Consider the following 17,069-nt stretch of genomic DNA (forward strand, 5'->3'; position numbering starts at 1 on the left):
GTTCCAGCTTCTTTTGTGCTGGCTGCCGTTTAGAGCAGAGGTCAGTGAACCTGGGACCCCTGACTCCTCCAGACAGGTAGGCAGGGATTAAATGAACCAAGACGTTCTGTTAGAGAATAGACTCATCTTCTGTGCTTAATAGACCCCCAGCTCTCCCTCCTTTACTGTTACATTGTTTGCCATTAACTTCAGTTTACAGAAAACTTTTGAGGTTGACTTGATTGAAGAGATCGTTTCTCGTTCAGTTATACACTTTAGAGCAGGTACAGATGAATTCCCGAGAGAAAGAAAAAATATGTATAATTTGAACTGAATTCACAATTTGAGATATCGCAGTTACAAATTGGACTACAGTCCATGTCGTTCATATTTTTCACTGCAGCAGAGACAAATCACCTGCACCCGTGCACCCTCTCTGTCACAAAATACTAGAGGATCCGTCTCAAGAGGCCACAGTAACCTGGGAACAATGGTGTCCTTTGTGTGCAGTGAGAGAGTGACAGAGAGTGAAGGTCTGCTCCTACGGAGACAGACAGAAGAGCATCCATTAGGGCTCCATTCAGGGACGCCGTTGACTTTCATGTCATCCCATTGTGGCGCGTCTCCTTGGAGAGGCTGACACAGAGTGGGTAATGAGGGGTAATTGACTCAGGGTCAAGGATGATTAATTCCCTTGGTCAGGTGTCCTCGCTTTCATACCTGACAGAGACGCAGGTTGCCGTGAAGCCACAGGTGGGCGGGCAGAGCAGGAGGCTGGCTGGCGCTGAAACACGAGACACAGGCAACACACACGGTACACACTGCCCAGGCCGTTCTCATGATGTCATCCAATCCTTGGACAAGCTAGTGGTTAATGCTCTGAACTGCGGCACCTTGACTGCTGCCACAGACCACAGCTCTCCATCACTCTCTCTCACACACCTAGCAGTGTTCACATGTCAGTCTGCTTCATTTATATGGCTAATGACCTGGGGTAAGACACAAAGGTGAAAGGTCATAACTATCTTCCCCCTACACAGAGCTATACTGAGCTCCCACCACAGACCACAGATTGAGAGTGACAGTCGTACTACCCTACCCTCCTTTCTCCTTCAGCTTCACTGGCTAATCTGAATCCCTCATTTTCTGCACAAGCAATTCCCCCCCCCAAAAAGGCCAGTGATTACAGGCGACCTGCTGAATGTATGCACGCGTTACTAAATGCCAGGGCTAGCTGGTAATTGACCAGGCAGACTGAGACGCCTGCGGTGTAATTGAGCAGGGTTGAGGGGTTCTGGTGGGACTGAAAGGACCTGGGGATCCCCCACCGGCCATTAAGCCCAGCAGGAGGGCTCCTGCCTGGGTCCACCTCAGGCTCAGGGCGGCTCCTCATCCAGCCTATCGCCCCTTCAACAGTGTGGGACACCCCAAGATCTGGAGAGGGTTTGGATCATATAGTGTGAGAGGAAGAATGAAAAATAATAAGACTATAGGGCACTAACTTTAAAAACGGTTCATTTAAAAAAAACATTTAAAAAAAAAAACATTGATTCTGCATTGAGACACACACATCCATGTCAATGGAGACTCAAAGCGAAGGTATCATTTAACTGCAATACATATACGTGTCATAAGTTCATCTCTTGCTGGCTGTCTGTCCATATGCAGTTGGGATGAACAGAGCAGAGCACACATGCTGAGCCTGATATACGTCGACCCCCAATTGGCCTGTCCTTTCACTCCAGTCGCTCCGTCACATACCAGAAATAGCCTCATCACTTCCACTACAGTAGATGACAGCTAGCCTAGCAACAAGGCCCAAGCACACCAGTGCAACCAACCAACCTCCCACTAGGCAACAGCGTCATCTACTGATCTACATATACTGTTTACATGATACAGCTTCCCTGATACCCTTAACCTCTTGACGGAACAGTGCCCAGATACGACTGTTCAGTACCAAAAGGACACCTATCAGATATACTAAATCAATGTAAGAATTGTCATTTACCCTCTTAAGCACAAAATGTAGTGTGACAGCAATACACTTCAATGATTCAAATACGTTTTATTGCAACATACAGTAACAAACCCCTCATTTGAAATATGCAACTAGAAAACTACTCCGGTAAGGCAAGAGGGGTGAGAGTAAACATTAGGAAGTGTAAAGCTGCTTAAGACACAGGGGAGAGAAAGATGATCCGAGGCTGACCGTCTAGCCCTAGTGCTTGGAGCGATGTTCCCCCTGCAAACGGTGGTGCTCCTTTAGTCTGCAGTGAGAGAACAGAGTTAGTTAGCGCATTTATCTAAAATCAAAAAAGTGTATGTAAAAAATAAATATGGTTGACGCTCAAGAACCCTTCATGAAAATATAACTTTTTGGGACAATTGAGTTTGCTTATGAAGGACACAAACCTGACAGCGTTGATCTTGATGAATCCAGAGGCATCACATGGGTCATAGTCTCCCTGCACATCCATACTGGGACAAAAGAACAGGGGTGTAAGTCACGTTATTGTGTAGGGCTACGTGGTTGGGGAAGGGCTTTTGCAGTCACATTCTAAACTGAAGTTATTCCAACACCCGTCTAGCCCACAGGAGAGGTAGGATAGTGAATAACATTAACCACGGATTATTGCATCAATCAAAAACAATGTCAATAGATTTCTCTCTGAACGCATTTGCTCTTTATGTTTGCGATTTCAGAGGGGAAAAAAACAACCACACGTTGAGAAAAAGCACAAACACCCAAATCATTTGTAGATAATCCAGTTTTGTACAAACTCCTAAACAGAGGAAATTAGTTTCTCATAACCGGATGTTTTTTTGTCTGTGACATCCTTTTTGTAAGCAACGCCCGTGATGTAAAAATTGTGCTAGTGAACATCTATTATATAGGCCTCTTGTGGCTCGTTCCCTTCTCCTCCTCGGTGTGTGTATTTGTAAAGGTGTGGTTTTGTAAGGTGTGTGTATTTGTAAAGGTGTGTGGTTTTGTAAGGTGTGTGTATTTGTAAAGGTGTGTGGTTTTGTAAGGTGTGCGTATATGTAAAGGTGTGTGGTTTTGTAAGGTGTGTGTATTTGTAAAGGTGTGTGGTTTTGTAAGGTGTGTGTATTTGTAAAGGTGTGGTTTTGTAAGGTGTGTTTATTTGTAAAGGTGTGTGGTTTTGTAAGGTGTGTGTATTTGTAAAGGTGTGTGGTTTTGTAAGGTGTGTGTATTTGTAAAGGTGTGTGGTTTTGTAAGGTGTGTGTATTTGTAAAGGTGTGTGGTTTTGTAAGGTGTGCGTATTTGTAAAGGTGTGTGTGTATTTGTAAAGGTGTGTGGTTTTGTAAGGTGTGCGTATTTGTAAAGGTGTGTGTGTGTGTGTGTGTCGGAGAGAGAGAGGGGAGAGTATGCTCCTCTATGTTAGAGCCTCGCTACCCTCCGAAGGTAGTACGCGACACAGTTGAAGCAGGGCAGTGGAAACAATTGTCTCCCTGAGCCAACATTCCTACAGTATAAAAGGGAATAGCAGAGGAATATTTTTTAAACAGCTGAAATGTATAGACATTTTCCTTATATTGGAGACTTGTTATATTGCGTTTTTACCTGAAATTGCAGTAACAACCCGTACATTTGGAAATTGTAGCTGCCGGCTGCACTGAGACATGTATAACATGAAAGACCATCCCACTACCAAAAACATGTCAAAGGTAGATCCTACACATAGGATGTGTTGTTTCATTTGTAACATTGTGTGGTGGTTTCAGAGGTGACACCACAGGTCTCAGAGTGGTGCTGGTGGGGAGGGGGGTTGTTCTCCTGGCGCCCAGAGTTTCCCCTGACCTGGTAGTAGGCTAACCTAACCAACTTCGGACCCAAGTTGTGGCGTATGACATAGCAATAAATCAGCTGTAAAAAACAGTTTTATATGGGCTATGATGGGACCAGATAGTTTTTCTAATCTGGTCATGTGGTTTAAAATAAAACTCCTGGAAAGACTCCTGGCCCTAGGGAGGATTAAAACGTTGAAACCATTTACAGAAACATACTAGTCTGAGCTCGCTGTATGCAGGGTTGCATCATGTAGACCTAAAAAGACACTCAAACAGCATGTCATCACTATTGTGTTGATTCATTCCACTAAAAAGACTTAGTTAGCGCAGCCACCCGAAGTGTGACTAGAAACCAAATTTGATCACATTTTCTCAAACACAAATAAACGGGCCTACTTTAGGCTATAAAAAAACACCGTTACATTTCCCCTGGCCCACATGGGATCAGAGAGCATACGATTCTCTAGGCTACCTGCAGCTGTGGTTGTCATCAGTAGCCCACAGTTGATCAGACTGAAGCACAGACTAATTGCACACGTTGATCAATCCAGCCATTTTATTTCATTACATTTTGTTGGTGGCAGGTATGGGCTTCCATACAAAACAGCTCATCTAGGTCAATTCACCTATGCCCATGTTTTCAGTAGCAATTAGCTTTTACCACATTTAATCGATTCACATGATATTGAAAAAAAATAAGCCTGGTTTGTTTTAAGGTAGGCCTACTGTACTTTTATATTCACATGAGAAGGTTAATCGTTCCTTTTTGATAGGCTAACGTTACTTGATGAAGGCATGATATAAATCAAAATGTAATGAGTGTAGCAAACAGACAAGAAAATAAACCTTTCATTGTCTGCACAATGCACATAAATGCTTATGAATTATTGTATTACCCAGGAGTGTAATATGCTTGTTGTATTACCCAGGAGTGTAATATGGTTGTTGTATTATTCAATAAAAGCTAGGTTTCCATCCAATTGGCAACAGATTTCCATGAGAATATTCTAAAATCAGCATAAACACAATATGTGCATTTCCGCACCAGAAACGTGTCTCCGTCAAATGGACTTGTTGTGGATAAAAGGCTGTTGCGTGATGACGTAGTGCACATAAAAAATAACTTGGTTAAATTCCCATGTAACCAATTAAAAAGTACAAGTTAAATGGGTTTCCATCGCATTTTCAACTCTGCTGACGGTCTTGTCACAAACAAAATGTACGTTTTATAGTGACTGTGTCCATTCTGGTATGGGCACTTGTGCTCTAGCCACCAGCTCCAGATACAGTGCAGGTATAGCCTACATGATGAGAATATTATGGACAGCGAAATTGTTTATTTGTCAAATGGCAAACCAAGCATCGATCATCACGTCACCAGAATAAGACCCTCGATATTTATTGGAAAGTTGCATCAAGCTCATCACTGTGAACTTTCACCTCCCTGTGAAGTTCACCATAACTTATTTCATCTGTAGCCTCAAACTGTATACGTGGAAGACACAACGAGTCATCGCATGACTCCAAGTTTACTTCCATATGATGGTTATAATAGAAATATTTGCGTATAAAAGTGTTTCCACCTCCATTTCTCACAATTAACTTTACCGACAAAAATAGCCCACCTTGCTAAGCGTGTTTTGTTTCGTCGACATTTGGAAAGTTTACCGACAGATTGTCTGTTTCCATCAGGCCTGTTGTGATTTATCTGACATGTACTTTATTCGCATAAAAAGGCTGGATAGAAACCTGGTTATTGCTGAATATTTTGTGTTTACTTGCTACTGTGATATTTACGGTCAATTTGAGCTGCGGACCAAGAATGTCGCATTGCCAGCCACAACAAAAGGTTAGACAAGGATGTAATGCGAATTGAAAAGTAGAATGATCTTTTCGCCACCCCATCCCCTCATTCTCGCCTTCATATCTCGTAGTGGGAATAGGGCCTAATTACAGTCGTTTTTACCTGCAGCGCTAACACCCTCAGCTCCTCCTCCACGGAGCCCCAGCTGCTAATCTAAGACCTGCACTCATTCTTCAGACACACCGTGCTGGAGGAAATCAAAAGAATGTCAGAAAAAGAAAAAAAAAGACTCCGTGGAGAGAAAGAAAGGCAAGACCACCATCAACTCTCAAAACGAGGCTCCCTACCTACCATCTTATGAGTGCGGTCTATGAGGTGTTGAATGGCTGTGGAAGCACGTTTCCAGAAGGTGAATACATAGGAAAAACCATGTGGTCTAATTGACTGCCAAACACCTAGCAGGAAACCTTTTGACATTTGTCCCAGATCAATGCAGCGTGTGTGTGATGCTATACCACTGTGTTAATTACACTGTTTACTGAGGAGACGCAGCTAGCTGTCCACCAGGGTCTTACAGTTAAGCATGGGTTTGGAGGGTGAAATGGTGTGTGTGTGTGTGGGGCTGTACTTCAGGTGGTATAAGTGGACTTCGCACCACAATGGGATCCTTCACAGGACACTCAGCACATCTGTTACCTCAGAATAGTGCCCCTAAGATCTTCTCCTCCAGTGCAACCCAACACTCAGTCACCAACAGGAGTGTGTGTGAAAGAGAGCGAGGTTGAGCTCTCAGCTGCACAGCTCCCCCTGCTTAACTAGCATGAAACCTGTGCTTTGGCCCTAAAAGCAGCACTCTCCTCTCCTTTGGCTGGAAATGCCATTAGCGGTGGAGGGTAGATGGAAGGGGGCATATGGAGGCTTTGCTTTGGTCAGCACTGAGCCAGCCCAGGGGGCATTGGGGGCTTAGGTGTCTGAATGGACTCACTGTTCCACAGCGAAGAGACCAATGGGGAGAAAGCCCTCCAAGAATTGAGCTTGACACCCCTGCTCCGCACTCTGATGCCTTTGGAGCCAGTGTCCATTTATTGTTGGTGTGGGGTCAGTGGAGAATGAAGTGACCTGAGCAAACAATGGGGATACTGCATATATGCAGTGAACTGATTATACTGTACCCAGAGATTAGTCACATGCACACAATGCTAGAGGTCCTTACCTGACCAGTTCCTCGTTGTAGAGGGATTTGGGCGACTCGCGGCCCAGGATGTAGACTTGGCCTTTGAAGACAGACAGCTGCACCTTGCCCTCCACGCTCTCCTGGGACTTGTCTATGCAGTGGCGCACAAACTCACACTCCGGACTATACCAGAAACCTGGGGACAAGGAACTGGATGTATACATGCTACTATAATGGAAATCATCCTTCAGCCTCCATTAGAAGTGTGGTTCAATTGTGCACATATGACCCCCCCCCCCCCCACCACCACATTCTCCTCCCATCCCACTCCTCATGCGAGCGCTCGTCCCATCGCTCCAGGTAAGGCTCAGATCCCCCCTCTCCTGCCTCACCCAGGTGACCTGCTCTGTCGGTCTGAGGGACAGCTGGACTGGGGGGACTCTCTCCCTCTTCCATGCCCTTCCACCTCTCAATCCCAAGAACAATCCTCTCACCCAGTCCCTTTCCACTGAATCTGCACTGGTGTGAGTATCACAGTCAGGCCAGGGCTGAGTGGATGGATCAAGCCACAGCTGTCCTCTTTTTCTCTCTCTCCCTCTCTCTCTCTATACTGTGTTCTGTTCAGGGAATCCCCTGTGGCTTTAGCCCATGCAATGGGCCAGGCAGAGACAGTGGTATTTCACGCTTTAAGACCATAATGAGTTTAATCTCTGCCCCCCTCCTAGAAGGAGCTAGCTAGCGCCTGTACCTTGGTGTCTCGCTCGCTCTCCCTGGTCTCTCTGCCTGCCTGGCCATCTCCCTCCTCTCATGAGGATTTAAATTGCAGTGGCTCAGTAATCAGTTTTCTAACGGCTGTGATCCTATTATAGGGGATGAAGGAAGGCCGGCCGGGGGGGATTAGGACACCTGAGCCAGGCGGACAGGAGGTTTAGGCCCCAGTCATTCAGTCACACATTACCTCTATGAGAGGCAGAAGTAACATAGTCACTCCTCACCTGTCAATCACCGTGATTGCCACTGTGTGAGGTGTTCTGGCACAAAATGGCTGCCGTGTGCCATGCACAATTTATCACCCAGGTCAGTGTAAAGTATTTTGCATAATTTTATCATCAATGTAAAGTGCTTTGAAAGCAAGTGAACATGATATAAATCAAATATATTATCAGGAGGCTGAATAGTTTTTGGCTAACCATTTAGTGTGTGTTCTAGGAGAGAACATAACCATGAATGCACCGTTTCTGAATGCTGTATGAGCACTGTTTTAAATGTGTGTTTTTTTTGCGTAATACACCAAACGTACCGTTGTAGAGCATCTCGGCGAACTTGACCCCCAGGCCCTGTTTGATCCTCCTGACCTCTCGGTCCATGGTGAAGGTCTCTATGTCCAGGTGAGCGTGGTACAGGATGGTGCCTCCTGGGGTCTCATAGATACCTGGGGGAGCACAGAAACACACAACTAGGTGCAGAACGAAAGGTGGAGAGACAAATTAAGCACATAGGTTGCATTGCATTTCAAAATAGTCTGAAGTTGCCCCCCCCCAAACAAAATATTCCATTCTTACTTTTAGATGTGTGTATGGTTGTGAATTGTTAGATTATACTGCACTGTTGGAGCTAGGAACACAAGCATTTAGCTACAGCCACAATAACATCTGCTAAATATGTGTATGCAACCAATATAATTTAAATTGATCAGAAGAGGTCTCTGGTGGTCCTGTGTCCATGACAACCTCATTGTACTTCCTTCCAGGACCAACTCAACTCAGACAGCTCTATTAGGCACCAGCCATCTTCACCCTCCTCCTCCAATACCTTGGCTGACGGACAGGCCAGCACCACAGTATATCAACCCAGTCAGAATGAGCCTGTCGCGGGCAAATGACAGGGTAGGAGGCCCCCGCCAGCCCTGAGCTAGGCCCCAGGCTCTCCCGACCCTGCAATTTACCCCCACTGCACTGTTGAGGGGAACGGAGGGAGAAGACAGAGGGGGGGATGACAGGAGAAATGAAGCTGTCACTCAGCTGTCTGCCTTATGAGGTTGAAAAGAAAAGGCCGAAAGAGACCAGAGGAGAGATCGCGTTTCTCTATTCAAATAATGCCATTCTAATACGCTAAACCACTGGGACATCTCTGTTTAATTGACTATGGTTGCGTGTGGGCAGCATTAACAGGATATTCCTATCCTTTCCATTCAGTCTTTGGGATTAAACTCTGCGGATGGGCGCCTTGTGTTGGGACCTCAATTCACTGTTAGAAGGGGCACCGATACAATTATTGTCTTAGATGGAGCCTACTTGAAGGTGAGGGGGGGACCAAAACATCATCTGAAAATTGAGAAGCACTTACAAAGCACTGGCTGCCCAAAACAGGACTTAGCAAAACTGCTAATCATCTAAACCTCAAAAGGTGGCCATTTGAGCCACTAAAACAAGGCAACAGAGGGCAAAACAGGGGCAATTCAACTGTCACTATCTGATAAAACAGTTCAAACTGCCCTTTAACCCAATTTACCTTAAGCACCCCAAAGAGAGATTAGAAGGACAAATGAACAATAAAAAGTCTCTCTTACCTTAGCTAAACCAACTGTGGCTTAGTTAAGCTTAGGAGGACAAAAACACCAGTGATTTCCAGGTATTAATCTTTTAAACAGTTTCTCTGTATGTAGGCCAATTCTGCTAGAGGGGGTAGAGGGGTTAAGACTAAGCATTAACCCAACCTGGGCTGAGCCTGTGCTCCCCTTTGGGCGTACAGCCCACGAATGCAGGCACAAATACACACATTAAGCCTGCTTCCTGCTTTCCTGATGTTCCTCTGATCAAGAATCAAAACACACACACACTTCAGAATTGTAGTTCTTGAATTCAACTAGGCCAAAATTCCTGAAACACGAAAAAGTACAAATTTGTCTGATATTCTAAAATGTCTGAAAAAAAAAAAAAAAAAAAAATGCCTCCAAAAACAAATCAAATTTCTTTCAATAATATATCAATCAAACCAGTTAATCATCACCATAAGGTTCTCTACAGATCCTCAGCACAACATGGTTCGTCACAGTGGAGAGTTCAGAGCTCAGACAAGGGTTGACAGGTGTACACCACTTACATACACCAGTGAATGTTTTGTCGAGAACTGACAACATTCTTGACAACCATTTCCATGCCCCGCCTTCTTGACCCCCCCCCCCCCCTCCCCCAAGACATACAAATAAATGACACATTCAGTCTGTCAACTAGTCAATCCTCCTTGGCATCTTTTGTGCAAACCCCCCTTCTCCCCCTGCCGTCAACACACAATCTTTACTAGTTATTCACTGCCGTCAAACCTCACACTCCTCCTTTCCCATTTCTGTAGAAAAGATGAGCTTTGATCTTTTGTGCAGCCAAGAGGGAGAAAAGTGGGCTTCCCATTTTTCAATTTCTACCTGCCACTACGCCAGAGGCGGAGTGTGTTGGCGAGTCAATTTGCTGGTCAGGTTATTGTGAGGAGTAGAAATGCAGTGTGGCAGGAGGCAGGGGCCACGGAGGGAGTCAGTGACGTGCTGTCTGACATGGGACACGGTGCCACAAACATCTTGGCCCCTCACGGCCCTTAAGCATGCAGAAATAAGGAGGTTTCTGAGAAGCTCTGTTGACGGAGAGGGCAATTCGAAGTCATGCGGAGGAGTGGCCGACTGCCGAGATGGAGTGTGTGTGTGTGAACAACAGCGTGTGTCTGTGTGTGGGAGGCTGCAAAAAGAGAAATGCGAAGGCTTTCTGCATGTGAAAGTGAATGTGGGTCACATCAGACCCTCAGTTTACAGGTGAACCAGAGAAAAACATTTCCTCTGAAAGGAAAGAGAGGCACATAATGCTGTGTTTGTTCATGGTCTTGCTTTTCCTCCACAACACTTTTATGCAAGTGGAATAGCAAGTGTTCCCTTTTAGCACTGACATAAAATGACTGCAATTGCCTGAAAGCACTAGAGATGTGACAGGAAGCTTTACAAATGGATAGGACATGGAAGTGTTGGCACTTACGGCGGAGTAGGTACTGTATGTCTTTGTGCTAGCTTATCTATAAATCTAACATTTCTATAAAAGGGAAGTGCATTTTAACCAAAGCTATTGATACAGTATACATGTTTTTCCTCTCAATTCAATTAATCTGTATTCTCTCAGGATCTCTTCTCTTTATACATATAGGCTCTCTCATTACACTTCGTCACTGCCTTACCTCTGGACTTCATGCCGATGAAGCGATTCTCCACGATGTCGATCCTCCCAACTCCATGCCTCCCTCTGAGACCACAATGGAAACCACAATAGAATTCTTACTCACCAAGAACAGTAGTCAATATTTCTGTATTCTCACCTGCAAACACCCACACTTTGCTGAAAACACTGCAGTAAGAGTTTACACACTGCCCTCTAATGGTGATTCCATGCAGTCAATAAAGGATTCTCATGCGCAGTTTGGCTCTCCCTACTGATTGTCCGACTCACCCCATCTCATCGAGGTAAAAGAAAGTCCGACTCACCCCATCTCATCGAGGTAAGAGAAAGTCCGACTCACCCCATCTCATCGAGGTAAGAGAAAGTCCGACTCACCCCATCTCATCGAGGTAAGAGAAAGTCCGACTCACCCCCATCTCATCGAGGTAAGAGAAAGTCCGACTCACCCCATCTCATCGAGGTAAGAGAAAGTCCGACTCACCCCATCTCATCGAGGTAAGAGAAAGTCCGACTCACCCCATCTCATCGAGGTAAGAGAAAAACCCCATCTCATCGACTAAGAGAAAGTCCCCATCTCATCGAGGTAAGAGAAAGTCCGACTCACCCCATCTCATCGAGGTAAGAGAAAGTCCGACTCACCCCATCTCATCGAGGTAAGAGAAAGTCCGACTCACCCCATCTCATCGAGGTAAGAGAAAGTCCGACTCACCCCATCTCATCGAGGTAAGAGAAAGTCCGACTCACCCCATCTCATCGAGGTAAGAGAAAGTCCGACTCCCCCCATCTCATCGAGGTAAGAGAAAGTCCGACTCCCCCCATCTCATCGAGGTAAGAGAAAGTCCGACTCACCCCATCTCATAGAGGTAAGAGAAAGTCAGACTCACCCAATCTCATAGAGGTAAGAGAAAGTCCGACTCACCCCATCTCATCGAGGTAAGAGAAAGTCCGACTCACCCAATCTCATTGAGGTAAGAGAAGATGTCCAGCGGTGTGTCCTTCGACTTCCCCTCCTTGACGTGGGTCACCTTGATGGGCACACCTGTGTGGGTTGGAATGGAACAGTCAGACAGTCAGTTACGCAACAGCCTGGAGAGATACTGCATCATCATAATACTGTGCTACAGTAGGTCATTCAGGATAACAATATTGTTCTCTTACAGTATCAAATCTGATCTCGTCACATTCAGCAAATGTTGGATTTGGGCAGAAGCTGTGTTTATGAATCTGACAGAATCAATATGTATGGCCAAAATTGTTACTACATTTCCACCTATTCGTTTAATGTTCACTAAAAACAAAAAGTGAAGAGACTGATTCCCAGGCACTGAACACAGTTTACAAGGGAGATGGGAGAGACCATGAAGAGTGAGGGAGTGGAGAGGGAGATTTGGATGTGGGGCAATGTGGAGGGAGGGTAACGGGTGTTAATGGTAGAATACTTCAATGGGATGTGGTGAGAAGTACTAATATATTCAAAAGCCCTGCTCAATTGAAGGCTGTGAAATCCCAGACAGGCCTTTCCTAATTTAATTACACACCCGGGCTTTGAGTCACCCATACCTTTTCTACCAATAGCCTCGCACTGCGGTATGAGTGAATGTGTGTGCGCGCATTATTAGGAACGCATTGACCATTCCTAATAAGCACACACACACACACGCCTAGGTGCTCCCCAATCAATCTCCATCCCCAACTTTCCCTACAAAGACACACTCAATTTCAGTTTATTAGGTACACCCATCTAGTACTGGGTCGGACCCCCCCCCCCCTTTGCCTCCAGAACTGCCCGAATTCGTTGGGATTCTCTGTGGAAATGTTGCTCAATTGGTATCAAGGGAGCTAACGTGTTCCAGGAAAACATTCTTCTCACCATTACACCACCAGCCTGTACCGTTGACATCAGGCAGGATGGGGCCATGGACTCATACGGCTTACGCCAAACCATGACTCTGCCATCAGCATGACGCAACAGGAACCGGGATTTGTCGGAACAGGCAATGTTTTTCCACTCCTCAGTTGTCCAGTGTTGATGATCCGGTGCCCACTGGAGCCGCTTCCTCTTGTTTTTAGCTGATAGGAGTGGAACCCGGTGTGGTCGTCTGCTGTAATAATCCATCCGTGACAAGGACCGACGAGATGCGTTCCGAGATGTTCTGCACATCACTGTTGTACTGCGCCGTTATTCGCCTCTTAGCTTGCACGATTCTTGACCTTCTCATTCATCCTCTCATCAACGAGCTGTTTTCGCCCACAGGACTGCTGACTGAATGTTTTTTGTTTGTCGCACCATTCTCGGTAAACCCTAGACACTGTCGGGTGTGAAAAGCCAAAGATGCCCGACGGTTTCTGAGATACTGGAACCGCTGCACCGACAATCATAACGTGCTCAAAGTCGCTTAGGTCACCTGTTTTGCCCATAATAACGTTTAAATCGAACAGTAACCGAATGCCTCGGTGCCCGTCTGCCTGCTTTATATAGCAAGCCATGGCCATGTGACTTACTGTCTGTAGGAGCGAACCATCTTCATGAAAGGGGTGGTGTACCTAATAAACTGGCCAATGCATTTTGGCCACTGTCATTTACTTGCTTATTCATAGTATTCATAGGTTAAAATGAGCAACGCAGAGGTCAAAGGTGGAGGAGGTGCAATAGACTGGGACATGGGCAGGGGGAGGCGGGGGGCTAAAAGAGCTTTTGAAGACACACGAAGGATAGAAGAAAGAAAAATAAATCTGCAGATAGTCACTCCCCTATCCATCCAGCGCTCATTAGCATTTAGCATGCTTGCAGTTGCCAATCAAGTCCTGGTAAAAAAGCAGCACTCCTGGTTGCATTTCAATGGGCCCAAATGTAAGCCCTGTTCGAATGACACGTAAAGGACTTGACAAAATATTTTTAGACAAGGGCTTTGTCACTTCGGCCCCTGAGGAAAACTCCCAGAGCCGGAGAGGGCACACGGATAGCGCTCCGACAAAGCCCCCTGATCCCCCAAATAGTTAATAATTAGATTAAAAGTTCAAATAAATTAAGTGAGGGTGTGAATGCGGGAGCCGGGCCCGGCCTCTCGTCGTCCTCTCCTCCATCTCGCCGTGTCTATCATTCACTGGGCCTTTCTTTTCCCTGCCTGCCCTTTTCTTCAGCGCTGAAGTGAACAGTGCAAACAATGGGACAGCAGACACAGTTGTAGGAAAAATTACTGCTTTAAATTTTTCCTCTCTCTTTTTCCTTTCCCCCCTCTTTCAATGAAAGGAAGAGGGATAAAAAAAAGGACAGAAAGAAGGGGAAAACTGCTGCTGATGAAAGAAAGTTTAGTTTATCTTTTTAATCAGTGAGAAAGCCCGGTGAAAAAAGGGCTGGTGGGAGATGAAAAGATGGAAACATTCTTGCGCTGATCTTGTGCTTGAGGAGGAGGAGTAAGCTGAAGCCTTTGTGTGAGCCACTAAAACAGCTTTTGTCATCGTCACTCAATAAGGGGAGAGAAAAAGAAACGATGAAAACTGATTGCAAATGAGCAAAGGGCCGAGGTGAAACCAGGTTATACGATGACGTCACCGTTTCAAATTCCTATTACCAGTTTAAAAAAAATGTTTATTGTTTAAACCTTCCTTCAAATGAAGATTTAACAGTTCTCTATGAACTTTATCATTGCTCCTCTGCCTCCAATTTCACCTACTTCAGATATAAATCTCAAATAAACCCCACAAACCTTCAAAGTTGCATAAATCAGCAGACAGATACCAACGTAAATCACAGATGAAACCTCCTTTCTCTTCTATTCCTCTCTGAACTGCTTCAGTGTAGTAGCAATGTCATAAAACTGTCACTGGTCATCACCATGATCAGAGGCTAATGTCCTGCCATGTCTTTTGAAGCCCCAGCAGGCCTCAGTGGCCTGTAGCCCCCCCATCTATACATTTATACACACGGACACTTGTGACCAGGATCTAGATTAGAGGGATTTCTGCTTCTGGCCCCAGGCTGGGATGTGTGTCTCTTTTCGGCAACTGGGCTAATGTGTCACTTTCCTGGGCCTCCCTCAGTCAATTGTATTAGCTGGCTTAACGCTTCCGGCCCCTCCATGCCCCCAGGCAGGCTGCTTTAGTTTAAGACTGCTCCGGGTTGTGGGGCTGGGCTGTCCTAGGTCTGGGTGGTCAGAGTGATAAACACAGCCAGGGAAAGGCAGGGTAGCACGGGGTCTACAGCAGCCCTGGGGCTGTGGGTATGGCCAAGCCATTGGTGGACAAGACGAACAAACTAACACAGGTCAGGACTGGACTTGGAATCATAAACCCCGGCTGAACTAGAGGACTAAAAAGTCCCACTACATGGGATGAGGAGATGTAGACAGACGGACGGACACACACCTTTTTTGAACTCGATCTCCAGCACATCTGGGCTGTTGGGGGCGTCCTCTGGGCTCTTGGTCATCAGGTACATGCCAGCTGGAGCATGGCTCTGTAATATACACACAATGACATTCACATTTCAGCACTTAGTATGGTACTAGGAGATTCAGTTGAGAACATGGCAGACATAGCCAGTCTACTGTGGGTGGAGGGATGGGATGATGCGTGAATATAAATAACCTTCAAAAGCTGTCAGGATCTGAGAGAAAAAGACAAAAATCTACATCCTATTTTTCTCCTCTATTTGGTTTCATTTTTCCCTGCTTGGCCTTTCACCGCAGAGGGAGGTGGAGAGAAGAGGAAGAGATGCAGCAGGAAAAAGAGAGAGAGAAAGACAGACCCCAATCCACTGAAAGAAGACACTTCATAAGTCAAAGCACATCTGATACTATGACAGGATGTACTCAAGCGAATGCCACACAATATTCACCGGCTGTTTGGAAAGGCGCAAGCAAATCTTCCAAATCTGCCATCCAGCCTCCCCCCCCATAAGCTTTTCCACATCTTCTGGAATTGACTTTCTGACTGACATTTTCTCCTTTATTTCTCTTCAGATGAAGAATGAATCTTTATGGGAACCACACAACAACAACCTACCCCTCCTACCCTGAGAGCCATAGGAAGTTGTAGGAGCCGACACAGACGTTTGTTGTTTTCCAGTTGGGGGGAGTTGGTAGTTGAGCACTTAAATAAAAATCGGGCTGACACCCCTGCCAATTACCTCACATTACAACCAGACGATGGCCAATGTCCCCTGAGCTGAGGCAAATTGCAGGGGAACTATGCAAAATAACCACTGGGTGCATTTAAATGAAAACCTTTACCAGACGGAAAAAAATCATACGATAACTAATCTCGCTCTCAGCCGCAGAGAGATTGCCCATGTCGGGGAACGAGTGCAATCGCTTCTTTCCTTTTAACTAAACATCAACGTCGACTTTAAAAAAGGCTCCCATCTCTCCTTTTTATTTTCTGCCTCAGCGCCCAAGAAGACGACAAACGAGAGGGAGAAGGAGTGGGGCAAAACGACTCCCCGAAAACCCCATTTGATGCATACTATGGAAGGGGACAGAACCGAGGAACACAGCATGATTTCATTTGAACAACAGACTGAGCAGGCCTTGCTCTGTGAATCTGGGTATGATAACTATTGTTGTGTGGTTACTATAGTGTTCTACAGAGTTGCCTTACCTACTAGTGGTTTAAAGCCTACGCAATCCTAACCAATGAAGATGCATCGTTTCTGCCGGCTAGAGTTCACTCTATGATAAAGACGTTATCCTTCTTACCTCTCTACACAGACACATTATCACAAGGAAATACATGGCATATCAATTCAAACATGTCCGCTCACGAGACGCGAGTGACAAAGTGGGAGAGAGAGAGAGAGAAATGGAAAGAGCGAGGGAATAGTTTCCAGTGCTTAAAGATCAATGCATTTCAATTCCAGCCCCCCGCAGGTGGACCGGTCCCAAAGCCCCTGGCCCCGAAAGACAGGAACATTTAGAAATGGAGCGAGAGTGAGAGAAAGGGAGAGCAATGCTGTCAAATGGGGCGTGAAGCTCAGCCATCATGTCGCTGTGCTTAGCTCCCTTTTGCAGCCATTCTCCAGTTCTGCCATATTGTGGTGCTGCTGTGGTCCCACTCAATGCGGCCCCCAGAAAGAGGGCTGTGGCAGCGT

At 45.8% G+C, this 17,069-nt stretch overlaps 1 protein-coding gene across 1 annotated transcript in view; it reads right to left on the minus strand.

Moving 5' to 3' along the window:
• Positions 1-2,027: 2,027 nt before the first annotated feature.
• ass1 (argininosuccinate synthase 1) overlaps positions 2,028-17,069 on the minus strand; it is a 28,100-nt gene continuing 13,058 nt past the window's right edge. The window contains exons 9-15 of the mRNA XM_029620455.2: positions 15,347-15,437; positions 11,936-12,020; positions 10,983-11,047; positions 8,071-8,202; positions 6,810-6,966; positions 2,395-2,460; positions 2,028-2,249 (exon numbers count right to left, since the gene is read on the minus strand). Coding sequence (XP_029476315.1) covers positions 2,201-2,249; positions 2,395-2,460; positions 6,810-6,966; positions 8,071-8,202; positions 10,983-11,047; positions 11,936-12,020; positions 15,347-15,437 — 645 coding nt within the window. The 3' untranslated portion in view covers positions 2,028-2,200. The remainder of the gene's footprint in view (positions 2,250-2,394; positions 2,461-6,809; positions 6,967-8,070; positions 8,203-10,982; positions 11,048-11,935; positions 12,021-15,346; positions 15,438-17,069) is intronic.

This window comes from Oncorhynchus nerka, linkage group LG19, assembly GCF_034236695.1.
Source record: "Oncorhynchus nerka isolate Pitt River linkage group LG19, Oner_Uvic_2.0, whole genome shotgun sequence".
Classification (NCBI taxonomy): Eukaryota; Metazoa; Chordata; class Actinopteri; order Salmoniformes; family Salmonidae; genus Oncorhynchus; species Oncorhynchus nerka.